The sequence below is a fragment of the Polyodon spathula genome, chromosome 4, assembly GCF_017654505.1.
Source record: "Polyodon spathula isolate WHYD16114869_AA chromosome 4, ASM1765450v1, whole genome shotgun sequence".
NCBI lineage: Eukaryota > Metazoa > Chordata > Actinopteri > Acipenseriformes > Polyodontidae > Polyodon > Polyodon spathula.
Window position 1 is genome coordinate 91,274,477 of NC_054537.1, and position 18,513 is coordinate 91,292,989.

The 18,513-nt window shown below is 36.6% G+C and overlaps 1 protein-coding gene across 2 annotated transcripts in view; it reads right to left on the bottom strand.

Moving 5' to 3' along the window:
• skap2 (src kinase associated phosphoprotein 2) overlaps positions 1–18,513 on the bottom strand; it is a 67,229-nt gene that overhangs the window by 30,004 nt on the left and 18,712 nt on the right. Inside the window, exons 5-6 of one of the 2 annotated variants that reach the window (XM_041249018.1) lie at positions 3,262–3,339; positions 2,997–3,080 (exon numbers count right to left, since the gene is read on the bottom strand). In XM_041249018.1, the coding sequence (XP_041104952.1) occupies positions 2,997–3,080; positions 3,262–3,339 (162 nt within the window). Of the gene's footprint in view, positions 1–2,996; positions 3,081–3,261; positions 3,343–18,513 lie in introns of both variants that reach the window. The other variant, XM_041249016.1, reaches the window with a different exon arrangement.

An 18,513-nucleotide genomic window follows, 5' to 3' on the forward strand; every position in this document is an offset into this window, starting at 1 on the left:
GAGTAGCACGTGCCCATTGGCTGCTAGCCCTTAGAAATTAAAAGGTTCTTAGGTACTGGCAAGCCAATGACCTATGTTTTGCTGTTCAATCAATACTTTTCGTAGTTGTAAACACACTGCATTTAGAAATTTAAGAAACCCAATTTAAAAAAAAAACTTCAACACTGACTTTTAAATAAATAAATAAATAAACTGAATCTATTTATTCTGGATTAGTAATGAGGATCTCATGCCATCAAACCTGGACTGAAATACTGAACTCAAAACTTTACAAAAATAACAACACCTCAACACAGATTTAACAGTGTGATTCTTTGACAAGCTTATATAATAAACTTGAGATATAAATAATAAAAAAAAAAAATACAAATTATTCCTAGGGGGCAATATTTTTGGAATGACCTGATTAACAATACAGAGTGGAAAAAAGAGTCTGATTAACAATACAGAGTGGAAAAAAGAGTCTGGATGACTCCATAAAAATTTTGTACCCCAAATAAAGTAAGAGAAACACACTTTAAAATGTAACATAAAACATATCCATCTAACTCTTACATTGCCAGAATCACTGATATAAACCAAAACTGCAACAATGACTCGGAAACGTCTTACTTCTTTTCGACTTTTTTGGAATGATCTTTGTAAGCATATCTATGATGGAACAGGTCTTCACATTACCTTAACAGCTAAAGAGATCACTTGCTTTTATGAAAATAATTCTAACAAGGGGCTTGAATTCATTGTAAATCTCTTTTTAATGCACACAAATCTAAGTTTTCAAGTTATATTCCAAAATGCAGTTCTTACGAGAACTTAATTTAGATTCTTTAGAACACTGAATTTCATTTCACTGACAGTTTTGCAGTAAACATGGTATTCATGCTGTGTTACACTGTTGTCTTCAAACAGTAGAATACTTCTTTCTCAGCTATGCTGAGATACTTTGCTTGATTTGGGTCAAACACCCGACAGACACTGAACAATGCAGCTGCAGGTTGACAAAATCGGGCAGTAGTGTTGCACTACATAATTGTTGAAATCAACTGACACCGCTGAAAAAATTTAAAGTGTGAACGGCTACATTGCTAGTTCAACATCATTCGCTAACCATGAAAAAAGCTTTTTTTTTTTTTTTTTTTTTTTTTGTTGTTAAGGTGGAATTTCAAGTCTGTGTTGGCAAAGTTCAATATTCTTTACTAAAATCACGGAATCTGCGACACCAGTGACTTAATCCGAGCCTTACTAAAAAGCAACCAAGTAAACGTGCAACTGATAATGATAGCAAGGCGACATTTGCAAAGCTGTTTTTGAAAGACCCTGTGACACAAATACAATGATTATTGGTTGTAAATCTCCCTCCCGACCTGTGAGGGCACTAAGCAGCGAGAACAGAGTTCCTTGGATGGGCTGGCCTGATAGTTCTTTCCCAGGGTTCAAGGGAAGTCAGCCAGCTAGGAAGGGGGTGATACCGTTGCAATAACGCATTGACCTGGAAGGGAAACTACGTGGCAGCCGCAGATTGGAGAGGTGGCTGCACTCGTTTACCAAGGGGTCATGTGTGACAGCATAAAAGGGGAATCTTAATCTTTCCTTCGCACTGGTTTGTGTATATAAACTGAGAAGGACTGTGAAAGACCCTGTTGCACATAAAGTACAGCGAGTGTTTTGTTTGCTTGTCTTGTGCATTACTAGAGAGCTAACACAGATTCGGACAGCACTTCACCATTGTCACAAATATAAACTTGTATCGACCTCCACAAGCACTACTGCATGCACCCTGGACAGGTGACCATGTCTGCATTATTGTGGGGTAGATATTGTTTATTATTTGGGACTCTCTTTCCCATGATACTTAAGCCGTGCAGTACACATTGGTGTGTATTCCCGGGGGATTATTGTTTTGGTCCACTAATTCATTAAAAAAAAATTAAAACAGGAAAACACACGCATGGAATTGAAGTAAAATTTCACGAAGTATTCATCATTTAATTATTTAATAAAAATTGTAGTATTATACCCCTTTGACGTACCGCCATAGCAGAACCTCCAAAATAGTATCTGCTATGGTCAAATTGTAGCAGTTGGCATCTCTGCACAAGCACATTTTATATCAGATTGCACCTTTTTTATATCTTTTTTTTTTTGTATTTAACATTCCCAATAATTTTACACCCGATTGTCTTCCCAATTTGAAAAGTCCACTCATTTTCCCCCCTCACTGCGGTGCAGGAGAACAGAATGTTCAATGGGCATCCTCCAATCCCAAGACCGGCCAGCTTCCTCTTTTACACCTAGGAACTTGACAGTGAATGTCAGGGAGCTACCAGTTTCTAGAGTACAAAGGCCAATCCTACAGGTGTCAGCCTAAGCTTACTAGGCACCTGGCCGGTAGTGTCCGCTGTACTGTGATGAGGAGAAACCATCCCTGACTTTCCCGTCAGAATGCCCTGAAAAGACCAGCTACTTCGCACAGCCAGGACATGAACCTGCACACCACATGGCTGCGTTTCTACCCGGTGAGCCACTCAGAGACGCACCACAGTTTGCATCTTTAAACACTGCATTGTTCTGGCTTGTAACTGTGAAGTATGGCTGGTATGGTCAGTGGTCAATAAATATGAACCCTACTGGCAGCAGAATTGGATAATGACCATTATGAAACTTGACTTAGCCAATGTGGCAGTGAAACAGTTCATTTTCATAGACCACCACTTGTAATGGAACTTGACAGAGACATACAATACACCTCTATACCTTCAACAGGGTAACCAACAAATCTAGCATACCATGTTTTTAAATACTCTAAAGAGACTTGCACACACCTTTGGAGATGAACAGTAGACTCCTATAATGTTTAATGCCAAGAGAACTGGAGGTGTGAGTCTGCACGACGCTTGATTTTAGCACAGGTCATTTTGAGTTTCTTCACTTTCTTTTTACACCAACATTCTTTACAGTGTATCAAATTAGTATTGGATGTAATGAATCTACAATACCTTTGTCACTTCCAAAATAATAGAAGGTGTGGTTGCTTAAAGCACACCAACGCTTTTGCCATTCAGGTCCAAAGAAGCTGTGATCTGAAAGAGAAGTGCAGATAAAGCAGGAGTTTAAAATCGAATTCTGTTATGGATGTTCTAGGGCGTAAAAGCAAACAATTGACTGTTTGTATTTATTTAATTAGTTATTTCAAAATTAACACATTATAACTTAAGTTATATAACTTTCTATTTCACCACACTAATAAAAATGATTTCCTACCTTTTCTGCGCTTTTCTAGGTATCCTGCTTTAAAAACTGATTGCAGATCTTGGGCTGACACTGGAGGTGACTGGTGTGCTGCTGAAAAGTAATATAAAGAATACATGTTAACAGGTTACCATAACTAAGGAAACCAATGCAGTTTTACAATGGCAGAAAATAGTACTTACAACCAAAGCAGCTGAACGAAAGTTGACCATTGTGTGTAACGTCCTCATTTAAGCATGAACAATGTTTGCTTTCCATACATTACATTATTTTTCTTTACAGTATACACCGTTATCTAGTTTTCATGAACCCTAAAAAGAACAGCTTGACTCAGTGAGCAATCTATATTATGCTCATGTAATTAAAAAAACAAACAAAAAAAACCACACACTTTACCTGTATTATATAATGTGGTACATCTGTTCTTGCCAAATACAGCAGTTGATTGTTTTCATCTACTATACCTAAAATGAATAGTTAGTTACTTCCCTTCACTTAATCTCTTTTAGAGACATTAGTGTACTGTTCTGCAGTAACCCAACACCTGTTTATTTTTTGGGGGTTAAACTGGAGGAAGGGAGCGATCAAGTAGCAATTCCCAACTCCTCAACTCCCACTACTAGGCTATAAGAAAGAAAGAATAATCTGAAACATCAGTAAAGCTCCTTGGTTTTTCAATTCTATTAAATCCGATTTTCAATTACAGCTGTGTTTCAGTCTTGGCTGCTTCTGTCATTATCAGCAGTTATTTTTTTATAACAATCTGTCAAGCATGGGAATGTACAAGTTACTGTAAGTCCAGCAAGAATCAGCTGTTTTTCTGAGTCTTGCCAAAAGAATGCTTAAGTGCTCTCACGCATTGGCACAAACACTTCATATGAAACAGAGTAGTGAACTTTGTTCCTGGACTGTAAACAAAACAGTCTTTATATGGAACACATTCCTGCACAAAGATACATACAAAGTATGCCACTAAGGCAACATGCATAAGATTTAAGCCATGAATGCAACCTTAAGACCCTAGGTTTATTCTATTTAGAAAAACACATCAAGTAAAGTTATTCTATGTCCCCAACGACTCTTCAGTTCCAAGTTTCTAATACACATTTATATTACACTTAAGATTATTCAAATTCCAAGTGTACTGGAGGTTTTTAAATGAGAAACTAGAAATGGGAAGGATTTGTCAAAAAAATAAATAACAAAACAAACACAAGGAAATAATGCAAGTGTAATGACATTTCTGAGTTCTTCACATTTAGATCCACCACCACTTAGGTCAATTGAGATCCCAGTGGGGCCCTACCTTGAGGGCAGTCCGGCAATGTTTCATTTTTTTTTTTTTTTTTTTTTTTTGTTTTTTTTTTACATTAATTAATGGATTCACAAAAATAGATGGATTTTTTTTTTCTTGAGTTGCAGTACTTAACATTCTTTCATGACTGTTACATCTGTCTAAAAAAAAAAATTAATATTAATATTATGAGGAGGGGGTGTGATTAAGTAAAACATAGCGTGCTATTCAGTGTACATGAAATTATTGTTTAAGTATCCAGTTAGATTTTAAAGTATGATTAACGATACAGCTCCTACAATACATATAACCACCAAACAACAAGGTTCTTAATGACTAGAACTGGATTTATAAAATACGCTCAAATCTTTAACTCAGGAGCTTAATAGAGAGTAGAGTTGTGCTGGGTATGCCTATAGTACGATTATCGATTACTCGAATAACATCATTCTTTGGGGAAAAAGTCACAAAAAGGTTTCTGATAAAATGTTTTTATTTCTAATTAATAATTACAATAAAACTTGCGATTTAAGGCGGCCCAGGGCTGGCCTAGATTTAGGCCTGCAATCCAGGACCAGGGCCGGTCTTTATATATAAAAAATATATAAAGCGACAGCGAGTGGAAGCGACAGCGAGTGGGAGAAGTACAGGCGTGGAAAAGTACAGAGCCGTTTCGAAGCAGAAAGGAGAAATTGCATCTTGAATTGCTTTAATCAGAAAACAGAGGACATTGGGGAAACACAGCAGCAGCTCAAAGTCAAACAGCCGCGTGTGTTTTTCTGATAACAAACAAGCTGAAACTCGGAGCAGCTGATTCAAATTCAGCATCGTTTTGAGACACGGGCGAGGGGAGGAGCCGACAGCACAGCAGAACAACGCAGTTAAACGAGGCAGTCTTCCCAGCGACAGCGAGTGGAAGCGACAGCGAGTGGGAGAAGTACAGGCGTGGAAAAGTACAGAGCAGTTTCGAAGCAGTTTGAAAGCAGGTTGACAGCTGCAGAAGAAACTAAACTTCAAAAAAAAAAAAAAAACCTCAACATGGTCTTCAAGCCTGTAATCTGTGACACCTGCTTGATGTGGGAAATCCGAGAAAACCCAGCGGAGCTAAACCAAGTGTGCGTAAAGTGCCGCGCGATCCAGGATTTGCATAAACTAGTAAGTATGCTAGAAATGGAGCTGGAGGAAGTGAGACAGCAACAGGATCTTGAGGAACTGGCACACCCACAATTCATGGAAGTCTGCATCACCCCTAACAGACTGAAAGCCACCAGGGAGATAGAAGGTCAGAACAGCTGGGTTCAGGTAGGCAGAAGCAGGGAAAAAAAGAAACTTCGTCAAACACAACCACCAGAAATCAAAACAACCAACAGATTTGAGTCACTTCAGAATTTTGATGAGCAGAACCAACAACAAGAGAATGAAAGGAACAACATCCAGGACCCCATTGACAGTGGTGACCAGACAGCAAAAAGAAGGGAGGTCATGATTGTTGGGGACTCCATATTGAGAAACACAGCAAGTTCAATTCACAGTTTGGACCCCCTTACTACAACAGTGTGCTGCCTTCCGGGAGCCTCGGTCAAGCACATCACTGAAAACGTGGACAGGCTCCTAGAACGAACAGGAGACGACCCGGTAGTAGTCGTCCACATCGGTACAAACAACATTGGAAGAGACAGACCAAAATCCCTGCAAAATAAATTCAGAGAGCTAGGAAGGAAATTAAAAGAGAAAACCAAAACTGTGGTATTTTCTGGTATACTACCCGCACCTTGCAAAGGACCATATGGACAGCTGGAAATAATTAATCAAAACGCATGGCTGAAGACGTGGTGCACACGGGAAGGCTTCACCTATCTTGATCATTGGACCACATTCTACAACGAGGACTATCTGTATAGACGGGATGGACTGCATTTAAATAACAAGGGAACTAGTCTACTCGGAGAAAAGATCCTCGAGCAGGTTCGGAAGCATTTAAACTAGAAAGGAAGGGGGGAGAAATCAACAAAAAAACAGAAGGGAGACCGCATCAAAACAAGAACAACAACTCAGGTAAGACAACCATTAAATGTATTTATCTAAATGCTAGAAGTATCAGAAACAAAATTCTAGAACTTGAAGCTACTGCACTAACAGGTAACTATGATGTGATAGGTGTTACAGAAACGTGGTTGTCTGAGAGTGATGGGGACGAATATAATATTTGTGGGTATACACTGTATAGGAAAGACAGGCAGGACAGAAGAGGAGGAGGGGTAGCGCTATACATAAGAAACAGTCTTGAAGCCCAGGTGTTAAACCTGGACAAAGAAAATAAAACCGAATCAATATGGGTCAGAATAACAGACAAAAATTCAAAAGGCATAATAATAGGAGCATGCTATAGACCGCCAGATTCAGACGGTGAGCAAAATAATCTGTTATACAATGACATTAGAAATGTGTGTAGCAAAGGAGAAGCCATACTAATGGGGGATTTCAACTTCCCCCAAATAAAATGGGAAAACCCGGTGGGTAGCGCGAAGGATGAAATAGAAATGGTGGAAATGACAAATGACTGCTTCCTAACACAATTTGTGAAGGCACCCACTAGAGGGGAGGCATGCCTTGATTTAGTCTTTTCAAATAACGAAGATAGAATAACTAAAACAGAGGTCAGAGAACCACTGGCAAACTCAGACCATAACATGGTCTCATTTGAAGTGTTTTTTAAATCCCCAAAAGTAAAGACTAAAGTTAAGGTTTACAATTTTAGAAAAGCAAACTATGAAGGCATGAAACAGAGACTAACAGAAGTAGATTGGAGTAAAATAGAGAAAACACCCACAGAAGAAGGATGGTTGTTCTTCAAAAATGTAGTACTAGAGGCGCAAAACAATTACATCCCTAAAGTAGACAAATCTAAATGTAAAACTAAATTGCCAAAATGGTTTAATAGATCAATTAAAAAAAATATTCAGCGAAAAAAGGCACTTTACAGAGCATTAAAAAAGGACCAAAAAGAAAGTACGCAGAAAGAGTACACGGAACTGCAAACGCAAGTCAAAAAGGAAGTTAGAAAGGCCAAGAGAGAAATAGAAATGAACATTGCTAAGGGAGCTAAAACCAATTCCAAAATGTTTTTCCAATATTACAACAGCAAGAGAACATTCAAAGAGGAGATTAAATGTTTAAGAGATACAAATGGCAAAATCATAGAGGAAGAAAAAAAAATAGCAAATATGTTAAATGATTACTTTTCACAAGTTTTTACAAAGGAAGATACTGACAACATGCCCCACATGTCATCCAGTTCCTATCCAGTTTTAAATAACTTTAGCATAACTGAGGCAGAAGTGTTAAAGGGACTAGGAGCTCTTAAAATAAACAAATCCCCTGGGCCGGATGAGATCCTCCCAGTAGTACTCAAAGAAATGAAAGAAGTAATTTACAAACCGCTAACCAAGATCATGCAGCAGTCTCTTGACACAGGGGTGGTACCGACAGACTGGAAAATTGCAAACGTAATACCGATCCACAAAAAGGGAAACAAAACTGAACCAGGTAACTACAGACCAGTAAGCCTGACTTCTATTATATGCAAACTTATGGAAACTATAATAAGATCCAAAATGGAAAATTACCTATATGGTAACAGGGTACTGGGAGACAGTCAACATGGTTTTAGGAAAGGGAGATCGTGCCTAACTAACTTGCTTGATTTTTTTGAGGATGCAACATCGATAATGGATAATTGCAAAGCATATGACATGGTTTATTTAGATTTCCAGAAAGCTTTTGACAAAGTCCCGCACAAAAGATTAATTCTCAAACTGAACGCAGTTGGGATTCAAGGAAACACATGTACATGGATTAGGGAGTGGTTAACATGTAGAAAACAGAAAGTACTGATTAGAGGAAAAACCTCAGAATGGAGTGTGGTAACCAGCGGTGTACCACAGGGATCAGTATTAGGTCCTCTGCTATTCCTAATCTACATTAATGATTTAGATTCTGGTATAGTAAGCAAACTTGTTAAATTTGCAGACGACACAAAAGTAGGAGGAGTGGCAAACACTGTTGCAGCAGCAAAGGTCATTCAAAATGATCTAGACAAGATTCAGAACTGGGCAGACACATGGCAAATGACATTTAATAGAGAAAAGTGTAAGGTACTGCACGCAGGAAATAAAAATGTACATTATAAATATCATATGGGAGATATTGAAATTGGAGAAGGAATCTATGAAAAAGACCTAGGAGTTTTTGTTGACTCAGAAATGTCTTCATCTAGACAATGTGGGGAAGCTATAAAAAAGGCTAACAAGATGCTCGGATACATTGTGAAAAGTGTTGAATTTAAATCAAGGGAAGTAATGTTAAAACTGTACAATGCACTTGTAAGACCTCATCTTGAATATTGTGTGCAGTTCTGGTCACCTCGCTATAAAAAAGATATTGCTGCTCTAGAAAGAGTGCAAAGAAGAGCGACCAGAATTATTCCGGGCTTAAAAGGCATGTCATATGCAGACAGGCTAAAAGAATTGAATCTGTTCAGTCTTGAACAAAGAAGACTACGTGGCGACCTAATTCAAGCATTCAAAATTCTAAAAGGTATTGACAGTGTCGACCCAAGGGACTTTTTCAGCCTGAAAAAAGAAACAAGGACCAGGGGTCACAAATGGAGTTTAGAAAAAGGGGCATTCAGAACAGAAAATAGGAGACACTTTTTTACACAGAGAATTGTGAGGGTCTGGAATCAACTCCCCAGTAATGTTGTTGAAGCTGACACCCTGGGATCCTTCAAAAAGCTGCTTGATGAGATTTTGGGATCAATAAGCTACTAACAACCAAACGAGCAAGATGGGCCGAATGGCCTCCTCTCGTTTGTAAACTTTCTTATGTTCTTATGTTCTTATATATATATATATGAACACAAAGCAGACTTGGGGCTGCCTGTTCGTATCACATGACCAGCGTTCCCTCTAAGGCTAAAATGCATGCATTTTTCGGAGTAATTGGCAACAACCTTCACACTCAGTTTACTAACTTTCGCAAGTTATTATCATAAATATCAGCCTCAAATCGAGACTCCAGCCACTTGAGGTAAACCTATTCTTTTGAGACCATTCTTACAAAGCAGCTGTCTTATAGCTGATTCTGTGATTTCCCTCTGTAAAAATGCACATCACGTTAGTGCAGAGCTCGCTCGGGCAAAAGCAAATCTACTGGGACAAGGTGGGCAATTCTGCCTCTATAGTGAGTGCTGCTCGTGAACTTTAGTTTTTAACTTGCCATTTATAACTGAAAACTAAAATCAGTGAAGCACAATCTTCCTGCATTATTTACAAGTATAACTACTCCGGTAAACAAATAAAAATTTAAGTTTTACTATACACAATTAAGTGTATAGTAAATGAAGAATACCACGCCCATTATTTATTTATTTATTTATTTATTTATTTTTAGTTTATTCATCATGTGACTTCACTCCATTGCTGCTGAAACTCAACATGGCGGCTGCACCGACGAAGAAAAAAAAAGCAATGTTTCAGTAAGACAGAGCTAAAAGAAATCCGATTATCTATATGAGGATGGTGCAATAGTATTCTTAAAGTTTTTCTGTAATTCGCGTGGTCATGTGTACCATTAAATATCATAATGTCAGTCGTAAACACGTAGAGAAGAACAAAGCAAATAAGACGGCAACAATGGCAAAGCACTGCATTCTGTGCTGAAAAACGAAGACCTAAGGTACTGCGCTCAAGACTGAGCTTTCCCGAAGCAAGCTAAATTAATTGTTTATTTCATTATTGTATAATTTCTTTCTTTCCACACTACCTGCCTTTAATGAAGCTATAATTAGCAATTTTAAACGATTGCCATTTCTTAATTGAACTATATTTTCTGATGCTGAAGAAGTGAGCTCAAAACTATTTTTCTAGCTATACAATCTTTAAAGGAAATTGATCACTTTACTGTGTAAAGACAATTGACAGGATTAAATATGCTTTTACATTAAAAGTGGCGCTATTTAATTAAATTACAAGCTGGTAAGACATAGTCAACAACGAATCAGTCAACACGCCTTTGTCAGTGTTTCATATTTTATTCTGGTTATTACTGTAATGCCATTAAAACGCCAAACTTAATTTGTGGAGTCCTGTACAGAGGATTACTCTCACATGACATTGCTAGACTGCTGCTAAACTGATTCACATTTTTTATTGTTATTGAAAATACCAACAATAAGCTAAATAGGTTGTTGCAAAGCACCTTTATTTGTTTACTGAACTACTGTGTTAGTGGAAGACTGTGAATATGATTCTCACAACTGCGTTGGACATTTGGTTTTCAGAGCTGTTATAATATAATTTAGGTTTTCCTACACATTTTAATGCCAGCAGTGAGCCAAGTGATAGTCTATAAATATTATGACAGGTTTGAAGTGTCTTCAGGTGCTTTACTTACTATTACAGCAATAAGAGCAGAAAAGAATTGTGGTAATAATTATTAAATGTATTTATTTTAACTACCAACATTATATTTATGTTCAAATGCCATATTTAATAATTAATTCTTTTTTAAAAAGAGGCAACAAATGGAATTAGGCATTTTTGAAAAACAGAATTTGGTATTCCAAAGAATGGAACAGTTAGTAGCCCTACAGATGTATTGTTTCAAATTTAAAGTAGATTTTAAAATTGTTGAGATACTTGTGTTGGAATATTGTTTCAAAATTGTATAATGCAATAAAAACATATTAAAAGTGTTAATGCGTGGCCAAAGGTTTCTCGCTAATAAATTACCCTCTCAGTCAAAACGGCAAGTTTCTCAGTACCTAAAAAGCTTAGAGGGAACGCTGCGCATGACCACTTTAATTATCTAGCTCAGTAGCAGGGATCCCAAGAATCTGCTTGCTGCGGAACAAGGAAAAACAGATTTCTATGATAATATGGAAAAAACGTGGATTTTCTATCTTGGAGATTTTTTGGCAAGGCTTTGTTTGTTTGATAATAACCAAATCATAATGTGTAATGCTGATATTCAGTCTTTACTGGTAATGGTTAGGGACTAGAGAATAATAAAATGACAATGATAATAATAACGAGTAAACAATAGTTGCCAAGTACAAGAAGAAACATGTAATGTAAATTATATCAATGTTTATTACAAATGGAATGAATGTTAAATAGTTTATTTTTGTATAAAATTATTCCAGGTGTAACCGATTATTGAATAACTAATTATTATTTAATGCTGTGTCTTTCCTTAGGAGGAAGCAGCTGTATTAGGTGGTTAGTCATGAGCTTTTCTTGTGAATGTCAATCACTGTACATACAAAATGGTAGGCATTTGCAATCCGAGTGAAGTACCCATTACGAGAATAAATATTTATAGTTGCTGTTTCCTGCATTCTAAATACCTCTGTGTTCTTGAGAGAATAATGCGATTGTGGGTGTGTGTGTGGGTGTGTGTGTGTGTGTATATATATATATATGCTACTGTGCTGCACTGAAAAAATTATATATTATTAAGAAACATCTTCTACAAGTCAAAGATTACTGTATATCGAGGTAGCTCTTCCATTCTGAATGCAAGTTATCATTCCATTTAAAAATAAAAGGCCTACTTTTCAGTCATATGTGAACGTGCAAATGTGCTTTAAACCACAATTGCGAACGGGGTTGCAGACCTAAATATGTGGCTGCCATGGGACAGCCCAGTAGTTTGAACGGGGGTCTATGAAGTGAAAGTGGAGTTCAAATCGTGAGTATTTTATTTATTTATTTATTTTTTTAATCATTTCAAACAGAAATCATTCTTCATACTTCATTATTAGTTAGCTCATTCCAAGTTGCTTAAAATCAATTTTAAATTCCATTTATAATTCTGTTGGGAACGGCCTGTGTCATCCCTTACTGCCTTCTGTGCAGATCTACAATATGACAGCCTGGCAAAATGTGTCACCAAGCACACTGAGCCATGCAGTGAACTATCACTTCTTATTTAAAACATGATCACCTTTTCATACATTGCAATGCTCTGCGGACTTCAAATATATCGGAATATTACTGTAACTTTTTTATTGTTATTATTATTTTAATAAAAAGGAAGTGATTTAGTGTTTTTTTTAATTGTTTATACTCTGTTCAATGTCTTTTATAAAAGTTATCAAAAATCTACAGCAACTAAGTATTAACACTGTACTACATAAAATTTCTTGGGTGGTACTTATGGTCAAAATATGTATCTATCTGACTGCTTGTTAGAATCGTATAACTCCAAGCTCGACATTTCCATTAAACTTTGAATATACAGACTGACAGATCTTAGAAAATGGGTGAATCATTAATACAAATATGTATTAGGATATGTATTTTCATGTAGCTGACTCACAACAATTGCACAAACAATACTAACAGTTTTTTCAATTGCTTGTTAACATTATAACAAAAAAAAAAAAGCTACATATTTAAAAGGCCAACTATCCTTGACTGCCATTAAATGATTACTTGAATTTAAAAAACTGTCAATTTTTTAAACAAAATAAATTATGAAATTGTAAATGGTATACACTCTACATACAGCATGTGTAAGTGTTTTTCTAAGTAGCGGATTACTAATCAATATTTGCTGGAGTGGACTAATCCTTTATAAAATCACTTGCTTGGTGATTGAGGAGTTTGCTCAATCTGCACAGTTAATCCCTCTTAATCTGACTGAGCCCTTTATTTATTCCAGCCATTACTACAGCCGGCACTGGCAGATTATCATGTCTCAGCATGTGAACCGTGCCTTGACAACTGACACAGCACAGCGCTGTGAGACCAATCTTGTTAAACATAGGATCTGTCTCTTGTTAGGCCTGCAGGCAACACACAAGAATCAACACTTATAAACTGAATTATCAGGCAAATGACCCTCTAATCTGGGAGGCATCCATTGCATTTATAAACAAACAACTAGTCTAAATTCATTACATTCTGGGTTAGGGTATACAGAGCACTGTAATTACATAGGAGGTGTAATTTCATTTCCTTTTTTTAAATAAACAATTAGATTTATTTTTTTTTAAATAAAGTAACACACTTACCGATGCATTTATACAATCAAAAACAGCCAACAAAATGGGCTTGATCAATCTGTACTCTTACAAATGTAACTTTTGCATAAACCAAGCGATAACAAAAAAAATATGTTTTTTTTTTCCATTTGATATTGTTTTATGCAGTCTATATTATAGTAAGTTCCCTTTTCACAACTATACATATTTGTGAAAAAGGAAAGTAACAGCAAAATTGATAAACTGCTTTAGTCTCTTCTGCATGGTTTCTTAATGTTGACAGATAAAGTACATTAATCTTTACACCAGCTGTGAAGATCGTTTTACTTGCTGTTTTCAGATTCTGACAGCTACAGGAAGTTTTGACTATTTTCTAACCCTAAATGAATTAAAACCAACTTGACATTATGCTACCTATTTTTGCTCTGCTATCGTAAAAGAAGTGAACAAGCTACAGGTTTAACATTATAGGATGTGAAGGTTCACTAAACCTATTGTTTGGCATGTCAAATGCAAATTAGGAAATTACAACATCACTGTACCTTGTGGCCTTTTGGTGGAGACACACAGTGTAATTAACATTGCATCCTATTGTTGGTATTAGAATTACACACTTCAAAAGCAAAAAGGAAGCAAGACAGGATGCAGCTCACCACCCAGCTATAATCACCGAGTGGAATAGGGATTACTATTCAGCAGTTTTCATATCTACTACCACCACCTTGGGTCAATTTATAGTAAACTCATCTGAACAAAACACACTGTACGGGCATTTTAGAAAAGTTTGACATGCATAAAGATGGACAGATTCCCAACCAAGTTTTACCACAATTGAACAGATTCTCTACATACATCTAAAACAAAATATGTGACACAGACAGACAAACTGGGATTGTCTCCATATAGCATCCGGTAAGTTCTAAATAATGTGTTTGTTCGTTTCCTTCTCAAGCAATACTCATGGTGAGACATACTGAGATGGTTTGACTGACAGTCAGCCTCCATACACAGTACTTTACCCCAAGATTCAGATACACTCAATAATATGTGCTAGAGAAGGGGCTCAGCAAGTTTCGTCAAAATATATAGCATTTTATTGGCCAGCCAATTGCGTGTTTTGGCTTATCAACTTACACTTAAAGATGAGCAACAATCAAAACAAAGGCCTGGACCCTCCATCCAATCTGATCCTTCCCTGAATCTAATTTGGTGAAACAAATAGTACCAGAAATACAAGAGACATGAACCATGTACAAAGCACCGTACTCAACAAATACTCTATTACAGAATCTTACATTGCATTTTTGAGTTGAGAATGTTTGTGTTCAACTGACGTGATTACAAGCTACTATCAACTGTATCAAAATGATCAACTGGTCTGCTGTAATTTACTGCTAGGTTTTCAATCAGGACTGACTCCAGAGTACAGTCATTATGCCTATAGAAAAGCACTGTCAATTAACCAGGCTACAGTAATGTTGGGATGTGGGGTGATTTCTGCATAAGGTGTATTCATGTGGATATTCTCAATAAACAGTTATTGTACTTCTTTTTTTCTTTGAAATAATGGAAATAACCCAGTGCCTGTCTTGTTTTCTAATAACATCTAAAAACAGATCTTCAGTACCAACACAAAACCCTTTTTTTTCAGTTGAAAACCCATATGCAACCCCCAAATTAGAACAAACAGACAGATATTTGGAGAAAATGGCTATAGGCAAAAGTTGAGCTTTACCAGAATACCACAATTTAAAGTCTGGATTCAGTTATAGATACATAAAAAAAGAGGTATTTAAAAAAGCGTTTTTGGTACATCATAATAAATCAAGATATCTGCAAATCTAAAACATATTTTTTGTTTTTGCTCACTCTTCCCAGGTTTGGCTGGCATGTTTGACTTCCTTCAGGATGTCCTGCTGTCTCCATAGATACATCAAATGACGTCTTTCGCTCCCTTGTGCTGACTAACCCTTCTTGTCACCTATTTTGTCAATGCAGTCAAGGAAGGAGGGCTCCATGTCAGCTCTTCCTCTAGTGTAGCATCCACACAGTCTTCACACCTTTCTAATGAGCAGATCTCCGGTAAATCTGAGGCACTGAGCCACTTCCTCAGCAGATCTCTCTTCCCATGGGCAATTAATTCAGTGCTACAGGCGGAGGACAGCAGAATCCTTGGCATGATAGAATTTAAACCTAATGCTGATGCTGCTACACCCGGCTTCCAATTTAGGATTAGCCAACTTTATTGTGGGTGAATTTTTCCTCTCTAAAATGAAAAAAAAAAGCTAAATAAAAATATAATAAATAAATATAAAAAGCTTTGAGAATATATACCATTGTAATACTGCACCTGTCAATTAATTAGTGGCACTGTACATCTTGTGTAAACTCTAGTTTAAAATAGACACAGGCATATTGTAGGCTGGTGAAGCCAAATGATCTCCTTGAGCACATTTGGGTCACAATAAATGCTGTAATCCTTGCCATGTGTGCTCAATAAGTAATGGTTTTGCTGATTAATTATACCCTGGCTCAAGTCTGATATCAATGACCAATAGTATTTAGTATTTTTAAAGCATAAAAGGTTGACTCTGAAAACACATTCTTTAAATAACTTGCGAGTTAAAGCTTCGTAACTAGGCCCAACAGATGGACTAATCCCCATCTATTCTCCAAAACATTTTTTATGGAGATAGCACCACTGATGTGTCACATGTTATTTCCAGCAGGTCACGTGGTACAGAATCAGTAGCTAAGTCTTCACTCAAACCACAAGACGAAACTGGATTTACCTTTTAAAATATATGCTAATTTGATTGTGAATCCCCAGGCAATGCGCCACAGGCCGTTTTATTAAGTATATTCTGCTGTTCTTTCACATGGTAGCAGTGCGCAATAAACAAGACTGGGCCTGAGGGAACAACAACAACAACAACAACAACAACAGCAACAACAACAACAGCAGCAGCAGTAGTATATGAGGCAGCTGTACCCTCATCATAAATATGCACATATCCAAGTGCCAAACAGACAACTGTACCCATCAATGGCACATAAGACTATGCATTTAAGAACAATTTAACTGTTTCAGATAAAAATATTCCAATTTGTTAAATTCCCTCACTCGAATATTAATGTTAACCTTCATCTCCTGTAAGATATTTTGATATTGATAGTGAAGGTTAAATTAACAAAAACACCCACCTAACTTCCCTCTTGGTAGTTTATTTGTTAAAAAATAAAACAGTTGTCAGGTCTACTAGTAGTTTCTTACAAGTTACACGGAGAAGTTCAGCACATGTACAAATCATGTTTTAACGAAGGCCTCAAAAAACAGCAAGTGCAAATTATTTTTTCTGTGTTAATACACCTACCAGAATTTCATTCAGAAGTACATGTACACCAATACATAAAGAAGGGTTTAATAATTGATTTATTATACCAAGACAGAAATAAATCAGCGAAAGGAATGAATACAAAATACTGAATGCAGTATCTTCATGGTTTCTTCAACAAAAGCAAGACAGCTTTTTGGAATCTGTCACAACTTGGTTATGCCATTTATAATCTGCATATAATAATATGTTGACAACAGTCTGTAAAATGTCAGAGTCACACACTGGGAAAGAAGTTGCCTTGCTGCTTCTAATGTATTTTTGGAGGAATAATCTCATCTGCATAAGAATGTTACATCAGTAATTCATCTATACTCAACCACATGAAAGAGATTACATTTGTTAACCGTCAGTGTTACAAAGTGGCAAAGAACTTGACACATTTATTCTAATTATCATTGTTAGCAATAAATAGTGATGAAAAAAAACAACACTATAACCCTATTAAATCAGAACCTAAGCATATTTGATTTACAAGTGATTACTTAAGTTGATGATGTCTTAAATAAAACACTGAACTACAACACTACTTTTTCCAAATTGATAAATGGTACACTGACAAGCCAATGAGAAAAACCTCCAGTTTAATGTATGCAAATATGAGTGGTCATGTGACAATTCACTGCACAACAATGAAGGAAAAGCAGAGGACCTCTGACTTCACAAGGAGAAGAAGGAGTGTCCATCAAGAGAGTCTCCCAGGTGTTCCTGGAATGGCAAAGCAGGCAAACCAGCACCGGAAAGCATAACTTGGACACATCTAGCCCACAGATGTACACATTCTGGTTAGTCAGTGTAGGAAAGTTGGAAGAGATTTGTATTTTTGTTCTTGATAGTCATTAGCCCTTCTTAGAAATACCCAAACCAACTAAATAGACCAGTTTTCTGCGTTTGATATGCCAAGACTTAAATAATCATCAGCAACAACACATCAGTGTATTTATCTAATGCAACACTACATTTGAAATCAATGGAAGTCCATAGGAACTGTGACTGGCTTGAATATTGCAGTAGCCTAGGAAACCTTAATTACCAAAACACTGACAGGGTTAAAATTCAATTTGTGAAAGGAGAAGGAAATGTGTGTCTATTCTTACACCGCTACAGAATGCACACAGCAGGGTTTCATCTTGTGCCACCATCTCCACCAATCAGAAATCACTTTACCAACTGAATAGCCAAAGTCTTTAAGAACAGTGCCACCAGACCAGATCTAGCAATCAGGGCAAGCAGACCACAACATAATGCTGTCATTTAATGACGTTCTGAACACTATTAAAGCAGGTTAATAGATCACAGGTATATTCTAAAAAATAAGTTAATACGTATAGAGATGGTTTGGGTTGTTAGAAGGTCTGGAAAGGGTGCTTAACAATTGATTTTTAATTTATTTTTTATCAAGGCAGAAAGTGACAGCATTAGTAAGAGAGAGAGCCCAAGAAAAATATTTAAACCTTAGCATACTCCCAAGTTAGTTTAATAAACCTGACTTATTAAACCAAGTCATTAAATTATGTAAAAGCAGT